This window comes from Hemitrygon akajei, chromosome 2, assembly GCF_048418815.1.
Source record: "Hemitrygon akajei chromosome 2, sHemAka1.3, whole genome shotgun sequence".
In the NCBI taxonomy this organism is placed as follows: Eukaryota; Metazoa; Chordata; class Chondrichthyes; order Myliobatiformes; family Dasyatidae; genus Hemitrygon; species Hemitrygon akajei.
The window spans coordinates 13,989,501-14,011,746 of NC_133125.1; the positions used below are offsets into that span (position 1 = coordinate 13,989,501).

General features: G+C 44.1%; 1 protein-coding gene across 1 annotated transcript in view; it reads right to left on the minus strand.

The window, feature by feature from the left end:
- msh3 (mutS homolog 3 (E. coli)) overlaps nucleotides 1–22,246 on the minus strand; it is a 237,635-nt gene that overhangs the window by 197,806 nt on the left and 17,583 nt on the right. The window contains exons 4-8 of the mRNA XM_073067310.1: nucleotides 17,987–18,211; nucleotides 14,578–14,694; nucleotides 9,630–9,751; nucleotides 6,994–7,144; nucleotides 808–974 (exon numbers count right to left, since the gene is read on the minus strand). Of these exons, the coding sequence (XP_072923411.1) occupies nucleotides 808–974; nucleotides 6,994–7,144; nucleotides 9,630–9,751; nucleotides 14,578–14,694; nucleotides 17,987–18,211 (782 nt within the window). The remainder of the gene's footprint in view (nucleotides 1–807; nucleotides 975–6,993; nucleotides 7,145–9,629; nucleotides 9,752–14,577; nucleotides 14,695–17,986; nucleotides 18,212–22,246) is intronic.

A 22,246-nucleotide genomic window follows, 5' to 3' on the forward strand; every position in this document is an offset into this window, starting at 1 on the left:
GGTGAAAGAGATACAAGGCTGGAGAAGGGCAGTCCGATAGGAGAGAGGAGAGAGAGGCCATGGAAGAAAGAAAAGGTTGGAAGGAACACCAGAGGGAGGTAATGGGCAGGCAAGGAGATAAGGTGAGAGAGGGAAAAGGGGATGGGGAATGGTGAAGGGGGGGGGGGGGGGGGTGTGGAGATTTCCAGAAGTTCAAGAAGTCAATGTTCATGCCATCAGGTTGGAGGCTACCCAGACAGAATATAAGGTGTTGTTCCTCCAACCTGGGTGTGGGCTCATCAGGACCGTAGAGGAGGCCATGGCTAGACATATTGGAATGGGAATGGGAAGTGGAGTTAAAATGGGTGGCCACTGGGAGATCCCGCTTTTTTTAGGAGGAAAATTTATAGTAATTTTTTTTATGTATTGCCAGTGATATTAAATCTGATTCTGAACATACGTACAGTGAAATGCATCATTTGCATTAACAACCAACACACCCAAGGATGTGCTGGGGGCAGCCCGCAAGTGTCACCACACATTCCAGCGCCAGGATTCAGAGCAGCCCAAACGTACAACAACTCTCTGCTGAAGGTTCCCGATGACCAGACGTCACCCACAACAATATTTTATGTCAACCTGTCAATCTCAGGCCATGCCATTCAGGGACGTGTGCTAATATTATTTTGTGACTGTGTGTGACTGTAGGCACTGTGTTTTGCAGCCTGACCCCAAAGGAAAGAAGTTTTGTTTAGTTGTATACATGTGTATCATTGAATGACAATAAACTTGAACTTGATTCTCTGAAGGCCCCGGGGCCTTACGCACCTTGAAGCCGTGACACTCGTCAGAAGCTTCTCCGTGTCCTCAGACAATTCCGGCGGGAGCAGAATTTCAACTGGCTGCAGACAGAGGATCCGGCTTTCCAGCTCCGACCGGGATTTACAATCACGGAAACAATCATAAAGCACGTCACCGGTGTTGGGCTGCACAGCCTGCCGAAATAAAACGGGGAAAGTCAAAATCAATAGGCCCTCACTCAATGTTAATGTGTGAACTTTCCAAGATCCCAAAATAATTTTGTATTAAAAATGTCAATGTCTCTTTTTGCAAAAGTACAGATTAATCAAAATGGAGCCGATATCCTGATGATCTTAATAAGTCACTGGTAACAAGCGGTTCATTCAGACAGATAACAGAATTGGAATTGGTTTATTATTAGATTAGATTCAACTTTATTGTCATTGTGCCGAGTACAGATACAAAGCCAAATGAAATGCAGTTAGCATCTAACCAGAAATGCAAAGAATAGTGTTATTTACAAAAGAACTGCGAATAAAAAGTAAGTGCTACAGCACACAAATATAAAAGTACTGAGACAGTACAATATGGGTGCAATACTGCTTAGCGCCGTGATGTGAGGTTCAGCAGGGTCACAGCCTCAGGGAAGAAGCTCGTCCTGTGGACACCAAGGAATTTGAAGCTTGATACATGCTCCACTACATCTCCATTGATGTAGATGGGGACGTGAGTGTGGCTCCTAGCATGCCTGAAGTCCACAATGATCTCATTATTGTCATGTGTTCCAAGGTACAGTGACAAGATTTGTCTTGTACACTGTTTATAGAAATCAAATCATTACACAGTGCGCTGAGGTAATTTAAGACAATACAATAACAGAATTCTGCGTGTATACTTTGAAAATAAAACGAACCTCTGAACAGAATGCAGAATAAAGTGTAACAGCTACAGCCAAAGGGCAGTGCCGGTAGACAATAAGGTGCAAGGTCAAAACAAGGCAGATTGTGAGCTCAAACTGCAGATCCATTCCACAATCTTTCCAGTGAACCAAACCAAATCCAAAGTCAATCAATGTTAAGTCCTCCTCCTAATAATGAGAATGGGGAGAGAACTGTACACAGCTGTTCATAAACACAGAACCACCATAACCTGTGATGCATAAAAACAACAGAACCAACCAGAGAATTAAAGTCTGCTGATGGGCCACAAGGGTGTACAGTTATAAAGCTGTGGTTACTGCCGTCTGCCCCTGCTGCAATGAGCGTTTCCTTCCCCGGGTTTTCCCTGTTGCGATTATACTGGAAGCAACGTCTGGAGTTCTGAATCTGAACTGTGGCAAGTGAGACCAACATTCTATTCCAAGTGCAACGATTTAATCTGAATCCAAATCAGAATCATGTCGAACATCACGGTCGTGAGACATGTTTTGCAGCAGCAGTACAGCGCATTTTTTAAAAAAAACTATAAATTAGGAAAAGAAATATATTCTTAAAATTATGTAAGAGAGATCAGAAATAGTGAGATAGTGTCAATGGGGTCATTGTCCATTCATAAGTCTGATGGGGGAAAGGGAAGAAGCTGTTCCTAGAACATTGTGTGTGTGTCTTCAGGCTCCTGTACTTCCTCCCTGGCGGTAGCGTAATGGTGACTGATGACACACGTTATCGTACGTGATTCACAAACACCATCACTGAATTGTTGTGTTCACTTTCAGAGACGGAATACGACGCAATGACGTCAGTGTAAGGCAACTGCTTTTGTTTCTGGTCATAATGGATCTGCAGCTTTTGTTAAGCACATAAAGTAACTCCCACATAATTAAAATTCACAAAATCCTACAGTGGTAATGAGAAGAGGGTGATGGGTGTCCTTAATGATTCCATTCGTTTGCCCTAAGTTGCAATGATTTCCAGAACTTTGGATGTTCTAGAATACATGAAAGTGATTATTTGTGGAAAGTTTGCTGAGTTGATATAAAAATACTTCTAGTTGTAGTCTGATATCTGATTTGCAAATGTAAATTGTACTTGTAACATCTTGCAGGCTAATCGCTCTGTTACAAAGTGTGTTAGCTACTGTTTCTTAAGAGTTAATTGATGAAACGGTTAGTAATAAGAAGAGAAGATGTCCTGAGTGAAGGGGGTTCTTAATGATGGACTCCACTTTTTGAAGGTAGCACCTTTTGAAGATTCAAGATTGTTCAATGTCATTTCCCACACGGGAGTGTAAAGGAGAACGAAATAATTGTTATTTCGGATCCGATGCAACACAAAAAAAGACAAAGAACAAAATAATAGTAAAAAACACAATAACTATAAATACATAAGATAGCTTATATACATAGATTGACTGTTTGTCCATAAAGTGACACTAGGCACAGGAGTGTCTGTATGTAACGTGGGTGACAGGAGATGATAAAGCAATGATGGTGGGGGTGTGGAGGGCTGGGTTAGTGGGTGGAGGTGTTGATCAGCTTGGGGAAATGTTCACACGCTGGGGAGGTTAGTGCCCATGGTGGAACCAGCTGAGTTTACAACCCTCTGCAGCTTCTCCTGATCCTGTGCAGTGGCCTCCTCCATACCAGACGGCACAGCAACCAGTTAGAATGCTTCTCCACAGTACATCTGTAGAACTTTCCTAGAGTTTCCTGGCAAGAAACTAAATCTCCTCTACATCTGCCACGTTTTCAGAGACCATCAGCAGGAGGTCCAAAAGCGTAAAGTGCCACACCACCGCCCGGTTCAGGAACAGCGACTTCCCTTCAAACGTGCGGGTTCCTGAACCAACCGGCAGAGCCCAATGAGTTTAGCAACACCGGCCACTTTGCGCAAAAACCGGACATTTGTTTGCTCCAATTGTGTTACCTATTACAAAAATTGTGTACAATTTATGTTTAATTTATATTTTCCCTGTGACCTTTGTTTATCTGATGCTCTGTGCCAGTGATGTTGCTGCAAATAGGTATTTCATTGCACCTGCGCCGATGGCAATAAACTCCATCTTGACTTATTTTCAATAATTACAAAGAGATTGGATTTTCTGACTGACTTAATTAATGATGCATAAAATTGACTTTGCTGGTATTTTCACCGATTACAACTGCATACTTGTTGCATGGCTCTGGGATCCAGCACTAAACAGGAAAAACCAAGACGAATTTGCTGTTTTAGCAATTGGAGAATCAGGTGTTGCCTTTTGCTGCCATCTTGTGGCTGCACAGCAAACATTATAAAAACTTGAGCTCAGGTTAGAAGACACGGACAAGATGCTGGAGGAACTCAGCAAGTCAGGCGACATCTACGGAAAGGAATAAACAGTCAAAATTTTAGGCCAAGACCCTTCATCAGGACTGAAAAAGAGATCTTCAGAATCCCTTGTGTTTGACTTGGACGCCCAGGATATACAGTCGGCCCTCCTTATCCGCGGATTCCATATGCGCGGATTCAACCAACCACGGATCGGGAAAACCCAGAAGTTCTCTCTCTCTCCAGCACTCGTTGTTTGAGCATGCACAGATGATTTTTTTCTTGTTATTATTCCCTAAACAATACAGTATAACAACTATTTACATAGCATTTACATTGTATTAGGTATTATAAGTAATCTAGAAATGACTTAGAAGTACAGGCAGTCCCCGAGTTATGAATGAGTTCCATTCCTGAGTCCATCTTTAAGTCGGATTTGAGGTCAGAACAGGTACATCCAGTATTATTTAGCGCCAGTTAGTCAAACATTTGTCTTGGTATATAGTATATATTTTACCTTTCTATGCATATAAAACACTTAAGAAACATACGTATTTCAATAATTAAACCACTGCGTTGCTTAGTAATAATTGTAGCTTTCATCAGGGCAGGGCCTTTCACATGCTCCATTAAAATTGTTCCGATCGTTGACAGACTGTAGCTTAACGCTCTTCCAATGACTGATGGTGTTTCACCTCTTTCCGACTGCTTTATTACTTCCACCTTATCTTCAATCGCAATTATGATTATTTTCGTGAACAGAAACACTGCGGATTCAAAGCTGCGCCGGGTCCTAATGTCCACCGCACTCAGAATGTTAAATAAAGTCCGGGGTTCCGCTGGTCCTAAAGACCACCGCACTGATTCAGGTTAAATAAGGGACTTGAGCATCCGCGTTTTTTGGTATCCGCAGGGGGTCTCAGAACTATAAGGATAAGGAGGGCCGACTGTAGTTATTCTTGAGTTGTGATGAGATGGTAGTTATGTGCCCACATTGCAGGCCTGATTTTTTTTTCCCCTCAAGGGGGTGTTTTCTGTAAAGCTACAAACTTTGGTGAGATAACAGAAGGAGATTCCAGTGTGAATTCCGGAACTGTTTTCTCAGCAGTCGTAATAGTTGATGGAGAAGCACACCAAACTCAGTTAAAAGAGCAATTCAGTTGGCTGCAGCACAGTCTAACAAAGGCATTACATGGATTCAGTCAAAGCAATAAGAAAGATCACTGATGGTTCTCTACAACGCACCCAAGTTCAAGAGCAGCACACTGTGCACGGTGGCACCGGGAGCTATAGTGACAACCTCGGGTGTGTTGGATGTTCGGGCAAATGTTGTATTTCACTGTACGTTTCAATGTGCATGTGATAAGCACATCTGAATCTTGAGCAGGAAGTTGGATTTGGTTACTATCAGCAACAGAATCTCCACACGTCCCTTTCCACCACAGGATCTAACTGGGCCAAGGTACACTGAATCTCCATAAGTGCCACGTTTTCCTTCTGCAGATTATTTTAAGAATCGGATAGCTTTAAAAACAGAGAAATGTGTCATTTGCATCAACAACCTGAGGACAGGCGGCAAGTGCTGCCAAGCTTCCAGCACCAACATGGCATTCCCACAACTCACTAATCCCTACCCATGCATCCTTGGAATATGGGAGGCAACCAGAGCACCTGGAGGAAAGCCACGCAGTCATGAGGAGAATACGTACAATCTCCTTACAGACAGCAGCAGGAATTGAACTCCAGTTGCGGATGCTGTAAACATAGAAAATAGGTGCAGGAGTAGGCCATTTGGCCCTTCGAGCCTGCACCACCATTCAGTATGATCATGGCTGATCATCCAACTCAGAACCCTGTACCTGCTTTCTGTCCATACCCCCTGATCCCTTTAGCCACAAGGGCCATATCTAACTTCCTCTTAAATATGGCCAATGAACCAGCCTCAACTGTTTCCTGTGGCAGAGAATTCCACAGATTCACCACTCTCTGTGTGAAGAAGTTTCTCCTTATCTCAGTCCTAAAAGGCTTCCCCTTTATCCTTAAACTGTGACCCCTCGTTCTGGACTTCCCCAACATCGGGAACAATCTTCCTGCATCTAGCCTGTCCAATCCCTTTAGAATTTTATACGTTTCAATAAGATCCCCCCTCAATCTTCTAAATTCCAATGAGTATAAGCCCAGTCGATCCAGTCTTTCTTCATATGAAAGTTCTTCCATCCCAGGAATCAATCTGGTAAACCTCCTCTATACTCCCTCAATGGCAAGAATGTCTTTCCTCAGATTAGGGGACCAAAACCGCACACAATATTCTAGGTGCGGTCTCACCAAGGCCTTGTACAACTGCAGTAGAACCTCCCTGCTCCTGTACTCAAATCCTTTTGCTATGAATGCCAACATACCATTTGCCTTTTTCACCGCCTGCTGTACCTGCATACCCACCTTCAATGACTGGTGTACAATGACACCCAGGTCTCGTTGCATCTCCCCTTTTCCTAATCGGCCACCGTTCAGATAATAATCTGTTTTCCTGTTCTTGCAACCAAAGTGGATAACCTCACATTTATCCACATTAAATTGCATCTGCCATGAATTTGCCCACTCACCTAACCTATCCAAGTCACCCTGCATCCTCTTAGCATCCTCCTCACAGCTAACACCGCCGCCCAGCTTTGTGTCATCCGCAAACTTGGAGATGCTGCATTTAATTCCCTCGTCTAAATCATTAATATATATTGTAAAGTGTTATGCTAACCGCTATGCTGCTGTGAAGTACCAGATGTAAAATCACAGAATTAAAAATAAATCTTAATCCATTTTCCCCGCAAGCTTGTCTTGCAGACAGCAACCCTCACCATAAACAACAGACATATTTTGGATAAAGATCAACTTCTCAACAGATGTTCCACTTCTCTGGCGGGTATGCGTGTATTAGACACGATTAATCTATTTGCTGTGCAGGGACACTTACCACAAATCCGATCTGAACTCCCTGCTTCTTACGGTCCTGTTTGCTCCCCGCTTGTTCATAGATGCACATCAGGTAGTTGTTAGGAACGTCACCAGCTGCCCCTCCCACAGCACCCAACTCACCGTCCACGTCCGCACTCAACAAGGGATTAATATGTGACAATGATCAAGGACAAATTACTACATACCCAAGTAATTATATACCTGTCACTCCATCAGCGCGGTTAGCCCAGAAGATAAATTACAGTGATCTGGTTTTGGTCATTTGTTTCGGGGAGTGAGGGGAGTGTCTGCATCAGACTCCATTGTGCCAGGGGAGTGGGGGCAGGTGGAGGGAGATGGGCTGGACAGCAGATCTCCATGTGAAATGCAGAGGAGGTACATTTCAATCAAAGGACCTGGAATCAAGAAGTGGAATTAAGCAAAAATATAGGATCAGCCAAGACTCATTGGCAAAGGAAATTTGAAGTATCCCGTCATGATTCATTTATTGCCATTCAAGGAGCTCAGTTGGAGGCTCAGCAGCGGGTCATGTGGAAAATGTTAACAGTGGAGAAATCCTTATGCTAGCACTCTGGAACCTCTGTGGAACAGATTCAAGGGATTTGAAATCAGGAAAGAGGCACTAAAGATCACCCCTAATTTTAAGGTGATTGTAGGCAAGTATAGATGGGGATGTCAGTGTTAAGTTTTTTTTAAAACAGAGGGTGATGGGAGCAGGAGCACACTGCCAGGGATGATGGTAGAGGGAGATACATTAGGGACACTTAGACAGACAGATGGATAGTCGAAATTGAAGGGTTATACGGGAGGGAGGGGGTAGGTTGTTGGTTGGCACACTATTGTGGGCCGAAGGGCCTGTTCTGTTGTGTATTGTTCTGATTTATGTTCTTTCTAATTGAATAATCTTACTTTACTTCAGGGGTTCCCAACCTTTTTTTTGTTCTATTGTAAATGGAAAATGCAATTTCACATAATCAGTATAAAGTGTTGCTTTTTTTGGGGATGTTATACCATTACTGGTTAGACACAGTGAGCTGTAGACCAGTGAGATCAAGAGGGTGAAAGGTCATAGTTCCCTGGAGGTGACAACAGCTAGACAAGGTGGTGAACCACATTGTCTTAGCTCAGTAAAACCTCTGTTAGAGGGAGTTCTGTGTTCACATCAGGTCGCCTCATTATTGAAAGGATGTGGAAGCTTTTGAGAGGCTGCAAAGGAGACTTACCCAGATGCTGCCTGGATTAGAGAGCATATTTTATGTGGAAAGGTTGAGCGAGCTAAGGATTTTCTCTCTGGGGTGAAACAGGACGAGGGGTGTACAAGATGATAAGAGACATGGATCAAGTGGATAGCCAGAGACTTTCTCCAGGGTGGAAATATCTAATACAAGGGGGCATAATTCTAAGGTGACTGGAGGAAAGTATGGGGAGAAGTACGTGAGAAGTTTCTTTATTTAATTGAGTGGTCAGAGTGTGGAACACACTGCCAGGGGTGGTGACACAGGCAGATACTTAGGGGCATTTAGAAATCTTTAGAGGCACATGGATAATAGAACAGTGGAGAGTTAGGTGGGAAGGAAGGGTTAAATTGATCATAGAATGGGTTAAAAGGTCATTAGTGAGCTATAGAGCCCGTACTGTGATGTAATGTAATGTTCTATATTCTATGTAGATACATGGCAAGTTTTCATCTTTGAGCGGGGAACTGCGTACAAGAGTCTGCATGTCATGTTGGTGAGACCACACTTGGTTGTATTGTGTACAGTTCCAATCGCCTTACCATGCGACAGATGTGATCAAGCCAGAGAGGATGCAGAAAAGATTCACAAGGATATTGCCAGAACTGAACGGCGTGAATTGCAAGGGAAGGCAAGATAAACTGTGTCTGTTTTCCCCAGGGGGATGGATGCGGACCTTAACGTGGAGGTTGGTAGGTTCTTGATTAGTCAGAGTCTCAGAGGGAAGAAGGCAAGAGAACAGGGCTCAGGGGAAAAATTAGCCATGATCAAATGGTGGGGCAGACACAATGTGGCTGAATGGCTTAACTCAGCTTCTATGTCCTATGGCTTTATAGAGATGTAAAAATCACAAGAGTTATAAACAAGGTGAATGGTCATAGTCTTTCATTGGTTATTGTTAGTATTCTATTATAGATTTGAGTAGGCTCACAAGAAAATTTACTTTGAACTTGCTCCCAGATCCCTAAGAAGGGAGAATCTAAAACTAGAGGAGATCGGTTTAAGGTGAGATGGGAAAAATTTAAAAGGGACCAGAGGGGTAAGTTTTCCCTCACAAAGGATGGTGTGTTTATGAAATGAGCTGGTAGAGCAAATAGTGGATGCTGATTTAATTATCATATTTCAAAGAGATTTGGACAGGTACACGAATAGGAAAGGTTTAGAGGGATATGGGTCAGGTAGACACGTTGCCCATCGTAGATGAGTTCAGCAGAAAAGCCTGTTTCTCTGCTGTACATCTCCAGAGGTCACTTACTGATTTGATGTTGGACTTCTGTACCCTTATTACTTAGCTTTTATGTTCAAACCTCCTAAGCTAGAAATTCCCATGCAGGGTCAGTCCAAACAGCCCAGAATCGAGAGAAAACCAGCAAGGCACGGAGCTGGTGGGAGTGAAAGGATATCTTCTCCGATGAGCGTAGACTTGGTGTAGAGAGCAGTCAGCTTGCGAGTGAAAAGGCTGCCTTTGTTCTCGCCAACAGCTTTGAGAGCGGCAGTCTCGGTCTGTTTCACAACTCCTACCTGTAAGATACAGAGCCATCAGATTACACGTTCTGTACATTACCTTTACCACAAAGTAGCACCAGCCCTCATCTACCACCCCCATCAAGGCACTTTAAACGCCGTAAAACATTATGATGCGGGTACGTCATAAATATATGCTGATATTCATGTATTTATGCACATTTTATTCCAAACCAATATTTTAACCTCCAACTTATCATTATATAATTCTGGAAAGTCACACCATCTACTGATCAATCATTCTAGTGCGCCCCACAATCCCCTCTATCTACTACCCCCTGCACCGTACGCACTTTAAACCACTCTTTATAATGCTGTTTACATTGTGAATACATGCTGGGACTTATGCACACTTTATTCCATATCTGTACTAATAACATCAGTTTAATATAATTCTTTAACATTGTTGTATGGTGTTTTTTGTAGCATGTCACAGCCTGACCAACACATCACTGTGAGTCCCTAATACATGTAAAAGTATATGACTAAAGCTGCTCCTTGGTCACAATGCATTTCTTACACCAAATCTTGCAGTGTAACTGAGTATCGAGGCTAAACTATAATGATGAATATAAATGCAGTGGATTTTGGTCAATTGGTCCATCGGCTAATTGGGGAAACACAAACAAGACATTGGAGGAACTCTGCAGGCCAGGCAGCATCTATGGAAGAGTAAACAGTCGACATTTCGGGCCAAGACCCTCCAGCATCTTGTGCGTGTTGCTTGGATTTCCAGCATCAACAGATTTTCTCTTGCTTGTGGTTAATTGGGGCAGCTACTTATTTGGGCCAACTTAAAGAACAAGCACTAATCAAGAAAATATCCGGGATTACCGTTGTCTATTCGGGACCAGAGACCGCTGCCGAACAGTTTCCAACTAGCATCAGTCATCGGGCACTTATGTGGCCATTGGACACTACACTGTGCTTCCAGCAGACAGTTTTTAAAAGGCATCAGTTGTGTGTGTTTGTGTTCAAAACACAGTGATTTTTGGCACTGACAGTTGGCAAGAAATAAGCAAATCAGAACTGTTTTGCTCACTGCAGTTTCAAGCATTCAAGCTTGGAGGATGCTAGAAACAGCCAGAAGTGAAAATGAAATGATTTCACTGCTTCAACACGTTAGGAACTGCAAAGAATTTGACGGAATCAACAATCATCTTGAATATCAAGCAGTGGTAAATCAAGGCAACTGGACTTGCTGTGTTGTTAGAAGACATTTCACTGCTCATCCGAGAGGCTACTTCAGTTCTGATCCACGGTGGGTAGTTTTCCATCTTATAAACTCTGTGAGTTGTTCAAAGGTTTAGCTATCATATGAGGGTCGTTAAAGAGTCGTAGGGGTACTGAGAGGGTCATTAGTCTTATCCTTGAATGAATGAAGGTGAGAACTGTTATGGCGACGTCGGGGTAGGGATGTTAGGACTACATTGTAATTAGCTCACACACAAAATGCTGGTGAAACACAGCAGGCCAGAGGCCAGACAGCATCTATAGGAAGAAGCATTGTTGACGTTTCAAGCCGAGACCCTTCATCAGGACTAACTGAGAGGAAAGATAGTTCAGTTAGTCCTGACGAACAGTCTCGGCCCAAAATATCGACAGTGCTTCTCCCTATAGATGCTGCCTGGCCTGCTGTGTTCCACCAGCATTTTGTTTGTGTTGCTTGAATTTCCAGCATCTGCAGATTTCCTCGTGTTTGCATTGTAATTAGCTGATGGATGGAGAGGAGAGTGTGGACCATAGGAGAAAGGGAAGGAGTTAGGGGAAAGTGATAGGCAGGTGAGAAGAAGTGAAAGGTCAGAGTTGGGAATGGGGGGGGGGGGGGGGGGGGGGTTGGATTTGCTCACTGGAATCCAGAATAGTTATCACCACATTTTAGTCACGCAACTGCATTCAAGGACATAATGCAAAATCAAATAGTAATCTTATTTCCTGTCAAATGCTTACTTAAACTGTCCATCTGTATCGGCACTTTCTTTAAAACAGGCTGCACATTTCAACAAGTATAAACACATGAGATTCTGCAGATGCTGGTGGAACTCAGCAAGTCAGGCAACATCTATGGAGGGGAATAAACTGACTCTAAAGTCCTGATAAAGAGTCTTGGCGTGAAATGTCAGCTGTTCATTCCCCTCCATAAAGGCTGCCTCACCTGCTCCTCCAGCATTTTGTGTGTTTCTCTCTGGACTTTCAGCATCTGCAGAATCTCTTGTGCAAAACAGTGAGGAACTGTTCATGGGCAGTTCAGAAATCTGACTATGTCACTGAGCACTCTGATTAATCATTAAAGCACCGTATTAACATTTCAATAATTTAAAAGCTCTGGTTACTGGCACTAGGAATTATTTTATACAGATAGTGTCCTGCATTTAAATAAACTCTACTGGCCTCTAAAGTGAATCAGCTTGCTTATAGAATCATAGAACCTACAGCACATCACAGGACCTTCGGCTCACAATACTGGGCTGACCACGTAACCTGCTCTACAAAATGCTTAGGATTTCCCTACCGCAGAGCCCTCTACTTTTCTAAGCTTCATGTACCTATCTAAGAGTCTCTTAAAAGACCCTATTGTATCCGCCTCTACCCCTGTGCCTGGCGGTGCATTCCACGCACCCACCACTATGTGAAAAACTTACCCCTGACATCCCCTCAGTACCTATTTCCAAGCACCTTAAAAACCTTGCCCTCTCACGTTAGCCATTTCAACCCTGGGAAAAAGCCTCTGGCTATCCAGACAATCAATTTTATACACCTCTATCAGGTCACCTCTCATCCTCCATCACTCCAAGGAGAAAAGGCCAAGTTCACTCGACCTACTCTCACAAGGCATGCTCTCCAATCCAGGCAACACCCTTGTAAATCACACATCATATATATTAATCATTTCAAAGCCACTTTAGACTGGGGGGAAAATCCAGGGTCAAGCAGAAGGGGAAAGGAGGAATGGAAAAACCTGCAATGGTACGGAACAGGCTTGGGCAAAAGGCACGTTAGTACCGCCACCAGTCAGGGAGACCGAGCGGACAGGGTCTTGAGCCTCTCCTACCTGAAAGGACTTGCAAATTGACAGACACGGGGAAGGATGTTGGCAGAGGAATGGGTTCCCATGGGACAGGGGTAAAGGGAGGGACAGGCTAGACAGCATTATGGAGGTTGAACCAGGTGATCTTGAAGCAGAACGGGACACAAGATAGGAGGGGGCAGTAATGACGGGGGGGGGGGGGGGGGGGAGTGAGAAGGAACCTCAGGATTACTCAGCTCAGCAGATTAAAAAAAAAGTATTGTGTCGAAGCATTTGTGAGTGCAAATGGTGACAAGTGCCAAAGCAAATGGCAGCTGGGCACCTCCTGTACTCCCCAAACTCACCCCGTTCTCCCTGCCAAAGAAATGACACTGGATATTTCAGCTCAGAAACCATTCTTACTTTCTCACTAGTACATCAATGTCGAAAAACTGCAGATGTTGGAAATGAGAAATGAAACTTGAAAATACTGTAAACATTGAGCACCTGTGGAGATCAAAGGTCCTGGATCGGAAACATTCACCACAGATACCACTCAACTATGCCTTCTTGCTAATGTTAAATACAATATCAATATTAAACAGGTTAGCACTTTGGATGTCACCTAATCAAATTAGACATTACTTCCCTCATGGTACAAAAGCATTTGCACTTCTCTCAATCCCCTTCACCTCTCACGTTGAGGGCCCACTGAACACACAAGTACTTGGCTACCAAAAATAAACAAACTTCATTTATAAACTACACATATTTTAGGAGTGACAATCGTTCAGTAAATTTGAACATAAACCCCTGCTTTCTCTATCTCTTGTACCAACTCGCAGACACTTCTTCACTAAGAAACGGTTTTTCAGGTTCTACCAGCCCCCTTCTCCAGATGCAGTGTCTGAAGCAGGATGTCAAGCTGAAATGTGAACAATTGAGTGCCCGTGGAGAGGAAAATAACAGGTGCTTCTGATCTAAGGTCCTGGATCTGAAACATTAACTGTTTCTCTTTTCATAGATACCCAATGCTTCCAGCATCCGGCACATTTCAATGCACAGCTGATCAATGAATTGGAAGATGAACCTGAACGGGGACCTCAATCATTTTATTTTTATTTCTTATCTCACCCTCTTGGTAGTGTCCCACTACCCACGATACCAAAGTCAGTAAGAGATAGGGGAAATTACACTCGAGCTGAATTGAGGGACATGAGTCCTAGGCCAAAGAGGAAGGATTTAAAGGAGCTGTGCCTCAGATTCCCATTTCATCAACACACGAGATTCTGCAGACGCTGAAAACCTTGAGCAATTCACACAAAATGCTGGAGCAACTCAGCAAGTCAGACAGCATCTTGGCTGGCACATCGTGGGCCGAAGAGCCTGCGCTGTGCTGTTGGAGGGGAATAAACAGAAAGCATATCAGGCCAAGACCTTTCAACAGGACTCCCAAGTCTCCTGATGACGGGTCTTGGCCCGAAACCTTGGCTGTCTATTCCTCTCCATTGATGATGCCTGGCCTGTTGAGCCCTCTAGCATTTGAGTGCGTTACTCAGTTCTACCCCCTTTAGTGTGCCGCTTGAGGGAGACCCAAAGTGTGGCCTCAGAGGACATCTAGTTCCAAAGAGTAGCAGCACGTGTCAACATTGCTCCTACTAATCCTGCCCATTCCTAAAACCATTCCTGCAAGCTTGGTGCAACCAAACAGCCAGAGGCACGGGCAGCTTCACCCATTCTGCTCTTCCAACGGGTGAAGACTGCAGAATCCCTCCACCCCTCTCCTGTAAAAGGGAGCAAGATTGATACCGCTTACCTTGTATCCCTTAGCAACCAGGCGCCTCACGTGGACAAAGAGCCGGTGCACTGGGATGCTGGCCGTCATGAAGTTATGGTCTGGGTGGCAGTAAATATTCAGCTCTCGAGCTGCAATCTGCAAGGGCAAGAAGTCACTACATTAAAACCTGATTCACCACTCTCCATGGAACAGACTACAATAAGGAAAGTTCAAAGTAACACCCAGAGGTGCACTAATTCGATAACCACGTTGCCTTTACCAACCCTTCAGTTTACTTCCCTTCCAAAGCATTAACACTGTCTTTCTACACGTTCTTCATTTGGCACAAGACCCTCTATCTTCCTACAAGGCACTGATTAGACTGCACCTGGAATATTGAGAGAAGTTTTGGGTCCCTAATCTAAGAAAAGATGTGCTGGTATTGGAAAAGGTTCAGAGGAGGTTCAAGGGAATGTTTCCGAGAATGAAAGGGTTAATATATGAAGAGGGCTTCAAGGGCTCACTGAAGCTTAGAAGAATAACAGGGAACCTTATTGAAATCTACCCAATACTGAAAGGCCTGGAGTGGAGATGGAGAGCATGCTTCCTATAGTGGGGGAGTCTAGGACCCAAGGCACAGCCTCAGTATGGAACGACTTACCTTTAAAACAGAGCTGAGGAGCAATTTCTTCAACCAGAGGATGGTGAATCTGTGCAATTCATTGCCATAGACAGCTATGGAGGCTAAGAGAGTGGGTATATTTAAAGTGGAGGTTGATAGGTTCTTGATTAGTAAAGTCAAACGTCCTTATGAGGAGACCATGGGGTTGAGAAGGATAATAAATCAGCCGTGGTAGAATGGCGTAGACTCGGGCCGAATGGCTTAACTCTGCTCCTTCGTCTTGTTGGTCTGCATGCTTAATGAAGCCACAGTACAAGTCAGCCCTGACTCCGGTTCCCAACAGCAGCTTTACTCCAGAGGGACTGTTAAAGATTAGCTTTATTTGTCACATGTACATCAAAACAGACAGTGAAATGTGTCGTCTGCATCAACGACCAACACTGCCCGAGGACGTGCTGGGGAAAACCCACACGTGCCACCCTCCTTCTAACACAAACACAGCATGCCCGTACTAACCAGGCATCTTTGAAACGCGGGAGGAAACCGGAGCACCCAGAGGAAACCCACACGGGTGCCTTTTAAACTGCACCATAAATGAAATGCACAAACCAGCTCTGGGGCGCTGTTAGCCAGGGGAACAAAGGATAAGCAAAGAGAGGGCCACCCACTTCAATGGCCATCTGGCACCCCAGACAGCTGGACCGTACAGACGAGTCCTTGGGCTCCTCTGGCAGAAAGACTTGCAAAGCAGTGGCTGAAAGCGAGAAGAGCAAGGTGATACTGTTAATTAAGAAAATGTTGTATCGCTAGAGAGAGGCAGAGTACAGTAATGTAGAATCCGTTAGGATTGAAATCATTAATACAGGGAAAAGATACCACACACCAAAACATGACTTCCCGATAGGGCAGAGCACGCCCAAGTCATGTTTAAGATCAGAAGAAAATAAGGGCGGATTTAGGCCATTCAGCCCATCACATCTGCTTTGCTATTCTATCATGGCTGATTTATTATCCCATTTCCTGCCTTGAAAGGGAACTTTAATTATGATGGGAGATTTTGCCCTGCATATCAGTTTGACAAACCAATGTCGTAGATGAAGAATCTCCGGAATGCATCAGGGATTGATTCTTCAAACAACTTGCGACAGAGCCCACCTGGAACCAGGCTGATTTAGATTTGATAGTGTGCAACAAAGGAGGTTTAATAAGCAATCTTGTGATTAAAGATCCCCAGGAGGTTGCGACCACAACAGGATAGAATTCCAGAAGCCACTTCAATTTTGAATATCAGAGGACCAAGCTTAGTAGTTTCGACTGTAATGAGGGAAATTGCAATGGTCTAAGGTCCGACTAAAGGAAGGTTACAACTGTGCTGGGGATAAAGAAATGGAAATTCACCAGGATGTCCTCTGGATTGGAGGACTTTAGTTAAGGGGAGAGATTGTAAAGTCTAAGGAGAAAAGTTAAATTTGATTAGCGGGGTGGGGAGGGGGTGACATGCCACAGAGGCTTAAGATGTACGGGTCCAGTCACAGTACAGAAAGCATGTAGACACTGAGCAGCAGAACTACAATTGGAATGCAGCAAGAAAAGATATAGAAAACCGCCAAACTGGCACCCCAACTAGAACCAGAGACTGCAAGGCAAAATGCCCCCCCAATGTACTGGCTGCTCCTAAGTAACTAAGGTTTAGACACACATGGTTAAAACGTCACTAGTTCCCAAAGTAAGTCACACAAGATGCTGGAGGAACTCTGCAGGTCAGGCAGCATCTATGGAGAGGAGTAAACAGTCGACGATTCGAGCCGAGGACAGGAAAGAAAGAGGGAAGAAGACAGAGGTGGGGGAGGGAAGTATAAGATAGAAAGTGATGGGAGAGACCAGGTGAGGGGAAAGGTGGGTGGGTGGGGACAGGGGAACAAAGTGAGAAACTGAGAGATGAAGGAGAAATCTAACAGGAGAGGAGAATGGACCTTGGGAGAAAGGGAAGGAGGAGGAGTGTGAGGGGGTGGGGAGAGTGATCGGCAGGTAAGGAGAAGAGAAGGGGTAAGGGGGAGCCAGAGTGGGAAATGGAAAAAGAGAGCAGGAGAAGGGGAGAGAAATTACTAGAAAAATAGAAAAGTTGATGCTCATACCATCAGGCTGGAGGCTACCCAGACAGAACATGAGGTTTTGCTCTTCTACCCTGAGAGTGGCCTCATGGTGGCAATAGAGGCCAAGACCGACATTTTTTTTGAGATACAGAAGAGGCCCTTCCGACACCTCAAGCCGTGCCACCCGGCAATCCCTGGTTTAACACCAGCCTAATCACAGGTCAATTTACAATCAACCTACCAACCGGTACGTCTTTGGACTGTGGGAGGAAACTCACACGGTCACAGGGAGAACGTACCAACTCCGTACAGGCAGTGGCAGGAATTGAACCCGGGTCATCTGCACTGTAAAGTGTTGTGCTAACCAATAGGCTACCATGCCACCCCCAAGTATCAGAATTGGAATGGGGAGTGGAACTGACGAGGCCGTCCAGTGGTAAATCCTTCCTGTTGTGGATGGAGTGAAGGTGTTCGTCAAAGCGGCCCCCTAATCCGTGCTGGGTCGCACTGGGAGCTCCGGTTACAGTAGACAACCTGAACAGACGTGCAAGTGAAGTGTTGGTTCACGTGGAAAGACTGTTTGGGGCCCTGAATGGTGGTAAGGGAGGAAGTGTAGGGGCAGGTGTAACATTTGTTCAGCTTGCAGGGACAAGCGTCAGGAGGGAGATAAGTGGACAAGGGAATCACAGAAAGGGTGATGCCGGTTAGGAATGCATTTATGAGAACGGCCTACCTCGGCATCATCACCAAAGAACCTGTATTTGTATCCACATTCCACGCAGAGTACGGCATCTTTATGCTGCTTTTTAATCTCCAGGAACTGCAGCTCCAGCGGCGTGTACGCCATCTTCTGCCTGCGATGACCTCCCGCGTCTTCCGAGCCATTCTTCACACAGGCTCCCTTGTTGGACGTTGAAAATCGGCTCCAGTCAAGGCTTGCAATTTCCTGGGAATGAGTCTGTCAGAAATAAAACGAAGATTCATTTCAGAGTTCAAAATTGCAAAGGTTAGGAAAGACAACTTGAGAGCAGAAGACAGGAAACGTGGGTAGCAGCACAGGTGGGGGAATACTTGCTTGAGAGAGATGAAAGAATAGTGGAAAGAACTTACAACACAAGAACCTAAGAAATAGAAACAGGAGTAGGCCATTTGACCCATCAAGTCTATTCCATCATTCAATAAGATCTTTGACCTCAAGCATCGATCCTATCCCACAATTCCTTTAAAATTCAGATATCTATCAGAATCAGGCTTACTATCACTGACATGTCGTGAAATTTGTTGCTTTGTGGCAGCAGTACAGTGCAATCCATAAGAAACTATAAATTACAATAAGACATTGGATTCTGGTTAAATGAGCCAGTGAACAATTGGGGAAGCTGCTTATCTGGGACAACTCTTAAAAGCAAAATATTATTGGGAAAATACTCAAATCCAGTTAAGTTTATTGTCATTTAACTACATACATGTATGCTATCAAACTAGACGACATTTCTCCGGACTAGGGTGTAAAGCACAGTAGAAAAGCATAACACAAAATAACTTAGGAAAGTAAGAGTTAAATCTACAAAATAGCCAGGATTCCCTTCATTTTATTTGGGACGTTACGAAGCTTAATTGGAACAGGAGGCTATTGCCAAACAGTTTCTAACTAGTGTCAGTCACGTGCACTTGCGTGGCCGTTAGACAGTACACCGTGTTTAGAGTGAACAGGTTTTAAACAGCATCAGTGTTGTGTGTTTGTGTTCAAAAAGCAGTGGTGTTTTTTGTCACTGATGGTTGGTGAGAAATAAGCAGGAAGACAATTTGGAACTGTTTTACTAACTGCAGTTTCGAGTATTCAGACTTGGAGATGTCAGAGACAGCCATGAGTGAAAATGAAACCAATGCACTACTTCAATCAGTGAGGAACTACAAAGAATTTGAAGTTATCAACAACCACCTTGAATTTTACAATGAAAACAAAGATTTGGAGGATGCATTGTATGAAGGCAATGCACTTGGTGTCTGCACTGATCTTGTTCATTTAGTCAATTGAAAGAACACAGCCACATACACTAAACAAATACCTCTGTTGCTAACTATTAGGAATTAATACAGTCTTGTAGCACTGTAGTACCATTGGTTGTGTTCTAATTTGTTCTGTATTTCATATAAATACATAATTTATTAGTTAAGTGGTAGTTTGTCTTTTTTATACCATTTTCACTACCATTTTATACTTATTTAAACTTGGTTGGGCACCCCTTATCTGAAAATTCCAAATTACGAAAATTTTGGAAATTTCTTTGAGTGCTAACATGACGTCACAAATGGAAAATTCTGCAAGGGACCGGGAAGGTTCCCAGGCAGTGCACAGCACCAGCAGTACTCAGATGAGACCTTGCATACATAATGAACAGAAGTTCAAGACTCAAGTACATTTATTATCACAGAACGATTGAATTATACAACCTTCAGATTTGCTACCTCACAGGTGGCCACAAAGCAAGAAACCCAAAGGAACCAAATTAAAGAGGAAAAAAAAGAATAAAAATAAAATTAAAAGTCCAACACTCAACACACAAGAAAAAACGAAAAAAAAAATACAAATCATGTTAACAATTGAAGCGAATTGAATGAAAAATAGAAAAATACTGCACAAGGCAAAAAAAAGCTCAAATGTGTACTGAAAAAGTGGATTTGTCACGATGGAGTGAACGAATGGTGCTTAATGGTACGCTGATCATGAAATATGTACAGATCTATCACGACGAACTGAAAATTGAAGGTAATTGTGAACCTTCAGCAGGCTGGTTGCCAAAATTTAAGAAAAGGCATGGCATTAAAATTTTAAAGATTTGGGGTGATAAAGCATCTGCTGATCATGATGCGGCAGAAAAATTCATTGATGAATTTGGCAAGATCGTCGCTGATGAAAATCTAACCCGCTGAATGGCTACATCAATACGTATGTGTGATGAACTGGTGCAAGGCAAACCAATAGCACAAGCTGGCTTAGCAGTAGCATATAAATTCAGAGTTGGGAGTGATGGCGCTGACTGTCCACCTGGGAGGCCAAGGTAATGATAGCTTACCTTTCTGATGGTTCAATATACACATTATGGTTTCATGCACAAAATTATTGAAAATATTATATAAAACTAACTTCAGGGTGTATGTATAAACTGCTTGAAGTACTGTGCTCAGTTCTGGTCGCCTCACTACAGGAAGGATGTGGAAGCCATAGAAAGGGTGCAGAGGAGATTTACAAGGATGTTGCCTGGATTGGGGAGCATGCCTTATGAGAATAGATTGAGTGAACTTGGCCTTTTCTCCTTGGAGCGACAGAGGATAAGAGGTATATAAGATCATGAGGATAGTCAGAGGTTTCATCCCAGGGCTGAAGTGGCAAAAACAAGGGGGCATAGTTTTAAGGTGCTTGGAAGTAGGTACCGAGGGGATGTCAGGGGTAAGTTTTTCACACAGAGAGTGGTGGGTGTGTGGAATGAGCTGCCAGCGTCGATGGTAAAGACGGACACAAAAGGGTCTTTTAAGAGACTCTTAGATAGGTACAGGAGCTTAGAATAATAGAAGGCTATGCGGTAGGGTAATTCTAGGCAGCTCCTAGAGTAGATTACATGGTCTGCACAACATTATGGGCTGAAGGGCTTGTAATGTGCTGTAAATTTCAATATGAATACATTTTGTGTTTAGATTTGGGTCCCATTCAAAAGCAATTTCATTATATTGATAGAAATATTTCAAAATCCAAAAAAAAATTCAAAAGCTGAAACGCATCCAGCCCCAAGCATTTCTGATAGGGGATTGAATCTCATATTTCCATGAAACCGGCCAATTGGGGCAGTCACGAGGAAATCTGCAGATGCTGGAGATTCAAACACCACACACAAAATGCTGGTGGAACACAGCAGGCTAGGCAGCATCTATAGGAAGAAGCACTGTCAATGTTTCGGGCCGAGACCCTTCGTCAGGACTAACCGAAAGGAAAGATAGTAAGAGATTTGAAAGTAGTGGGGGGGAGGGGGAAATGCAAAATGATAGGAGAAGACCGGGGGGGGGGGGGGGGATGAAGCTAAGAGCTGGAAAGGTGATTGGTGAAAGTGATACAGAGCTGGAGAAGGGAAAGGATCATGGGACGGGAGGCCTCAGGAGAAAGAAAGGGGGGGGGGAGCACTAGAGGGAGATGGAGAACAGGCAAACAACTAAATATGTCAGGGATGGGGTAAGAAGGGGAGGAGGGGCATTAACGGAAGTTAGAGAAGTCAATGTTCATGCCATCAGGTTGGAGGCTACCCAGCCGGTATATAAGGTGTTGTTCCTCCAACCTGAGTCTGGATTCATTTTGACAATAGAGGAGGCCATGGATAGACATATCAGAATGGGAATGGGACGCGGAATTAAAACGTGTAGCCACTGGGAGATCCTGCTTTTTCTGGCGGACCGAGCATAGGTGTTCCGCGAAACGGTCTCCCAGTCTGCATCAGGTCTCACCAATATATAAAAGGCCACACCGGGAGCACCGGATACAGTATACCACACCAGCCGACTCACAGGTGAAGTGTCGCCTCACCTGGAAGGACTGTCTGGGGCCCTGAATGGTGGTGAGGGAGGAAGTGTAAGGGCAGGTGTAGCACTTGTTACGTTTACCTACACCTGCCCTTACACTTCCCATTCTGATATGTCTATCCATGGCCTCCTCTATTGTCAAAATGAATCCAAACTCAGGTTGGAGGAACAACACCTTATATACCGGCTGGGTAGCCTCCAACCTGATGGCATGAACATTGACCTCTAATTTCCGTTAATGCCCCTCCTCCCCTTCTTACCCCATCCCTGACATATTTAGTTGTTTGCCTGTTCTCCATCTCCCTCTGGTGCTCCCCCCCCCCCCTTTCTTTCTCCTGAGGCCTCCCGTCCCATGATCCTTTCCCTTCTCCAGCTCTGTATCACTTTCACCAATCACCTTTCCAGCTCTCAGCTTCATCCCACC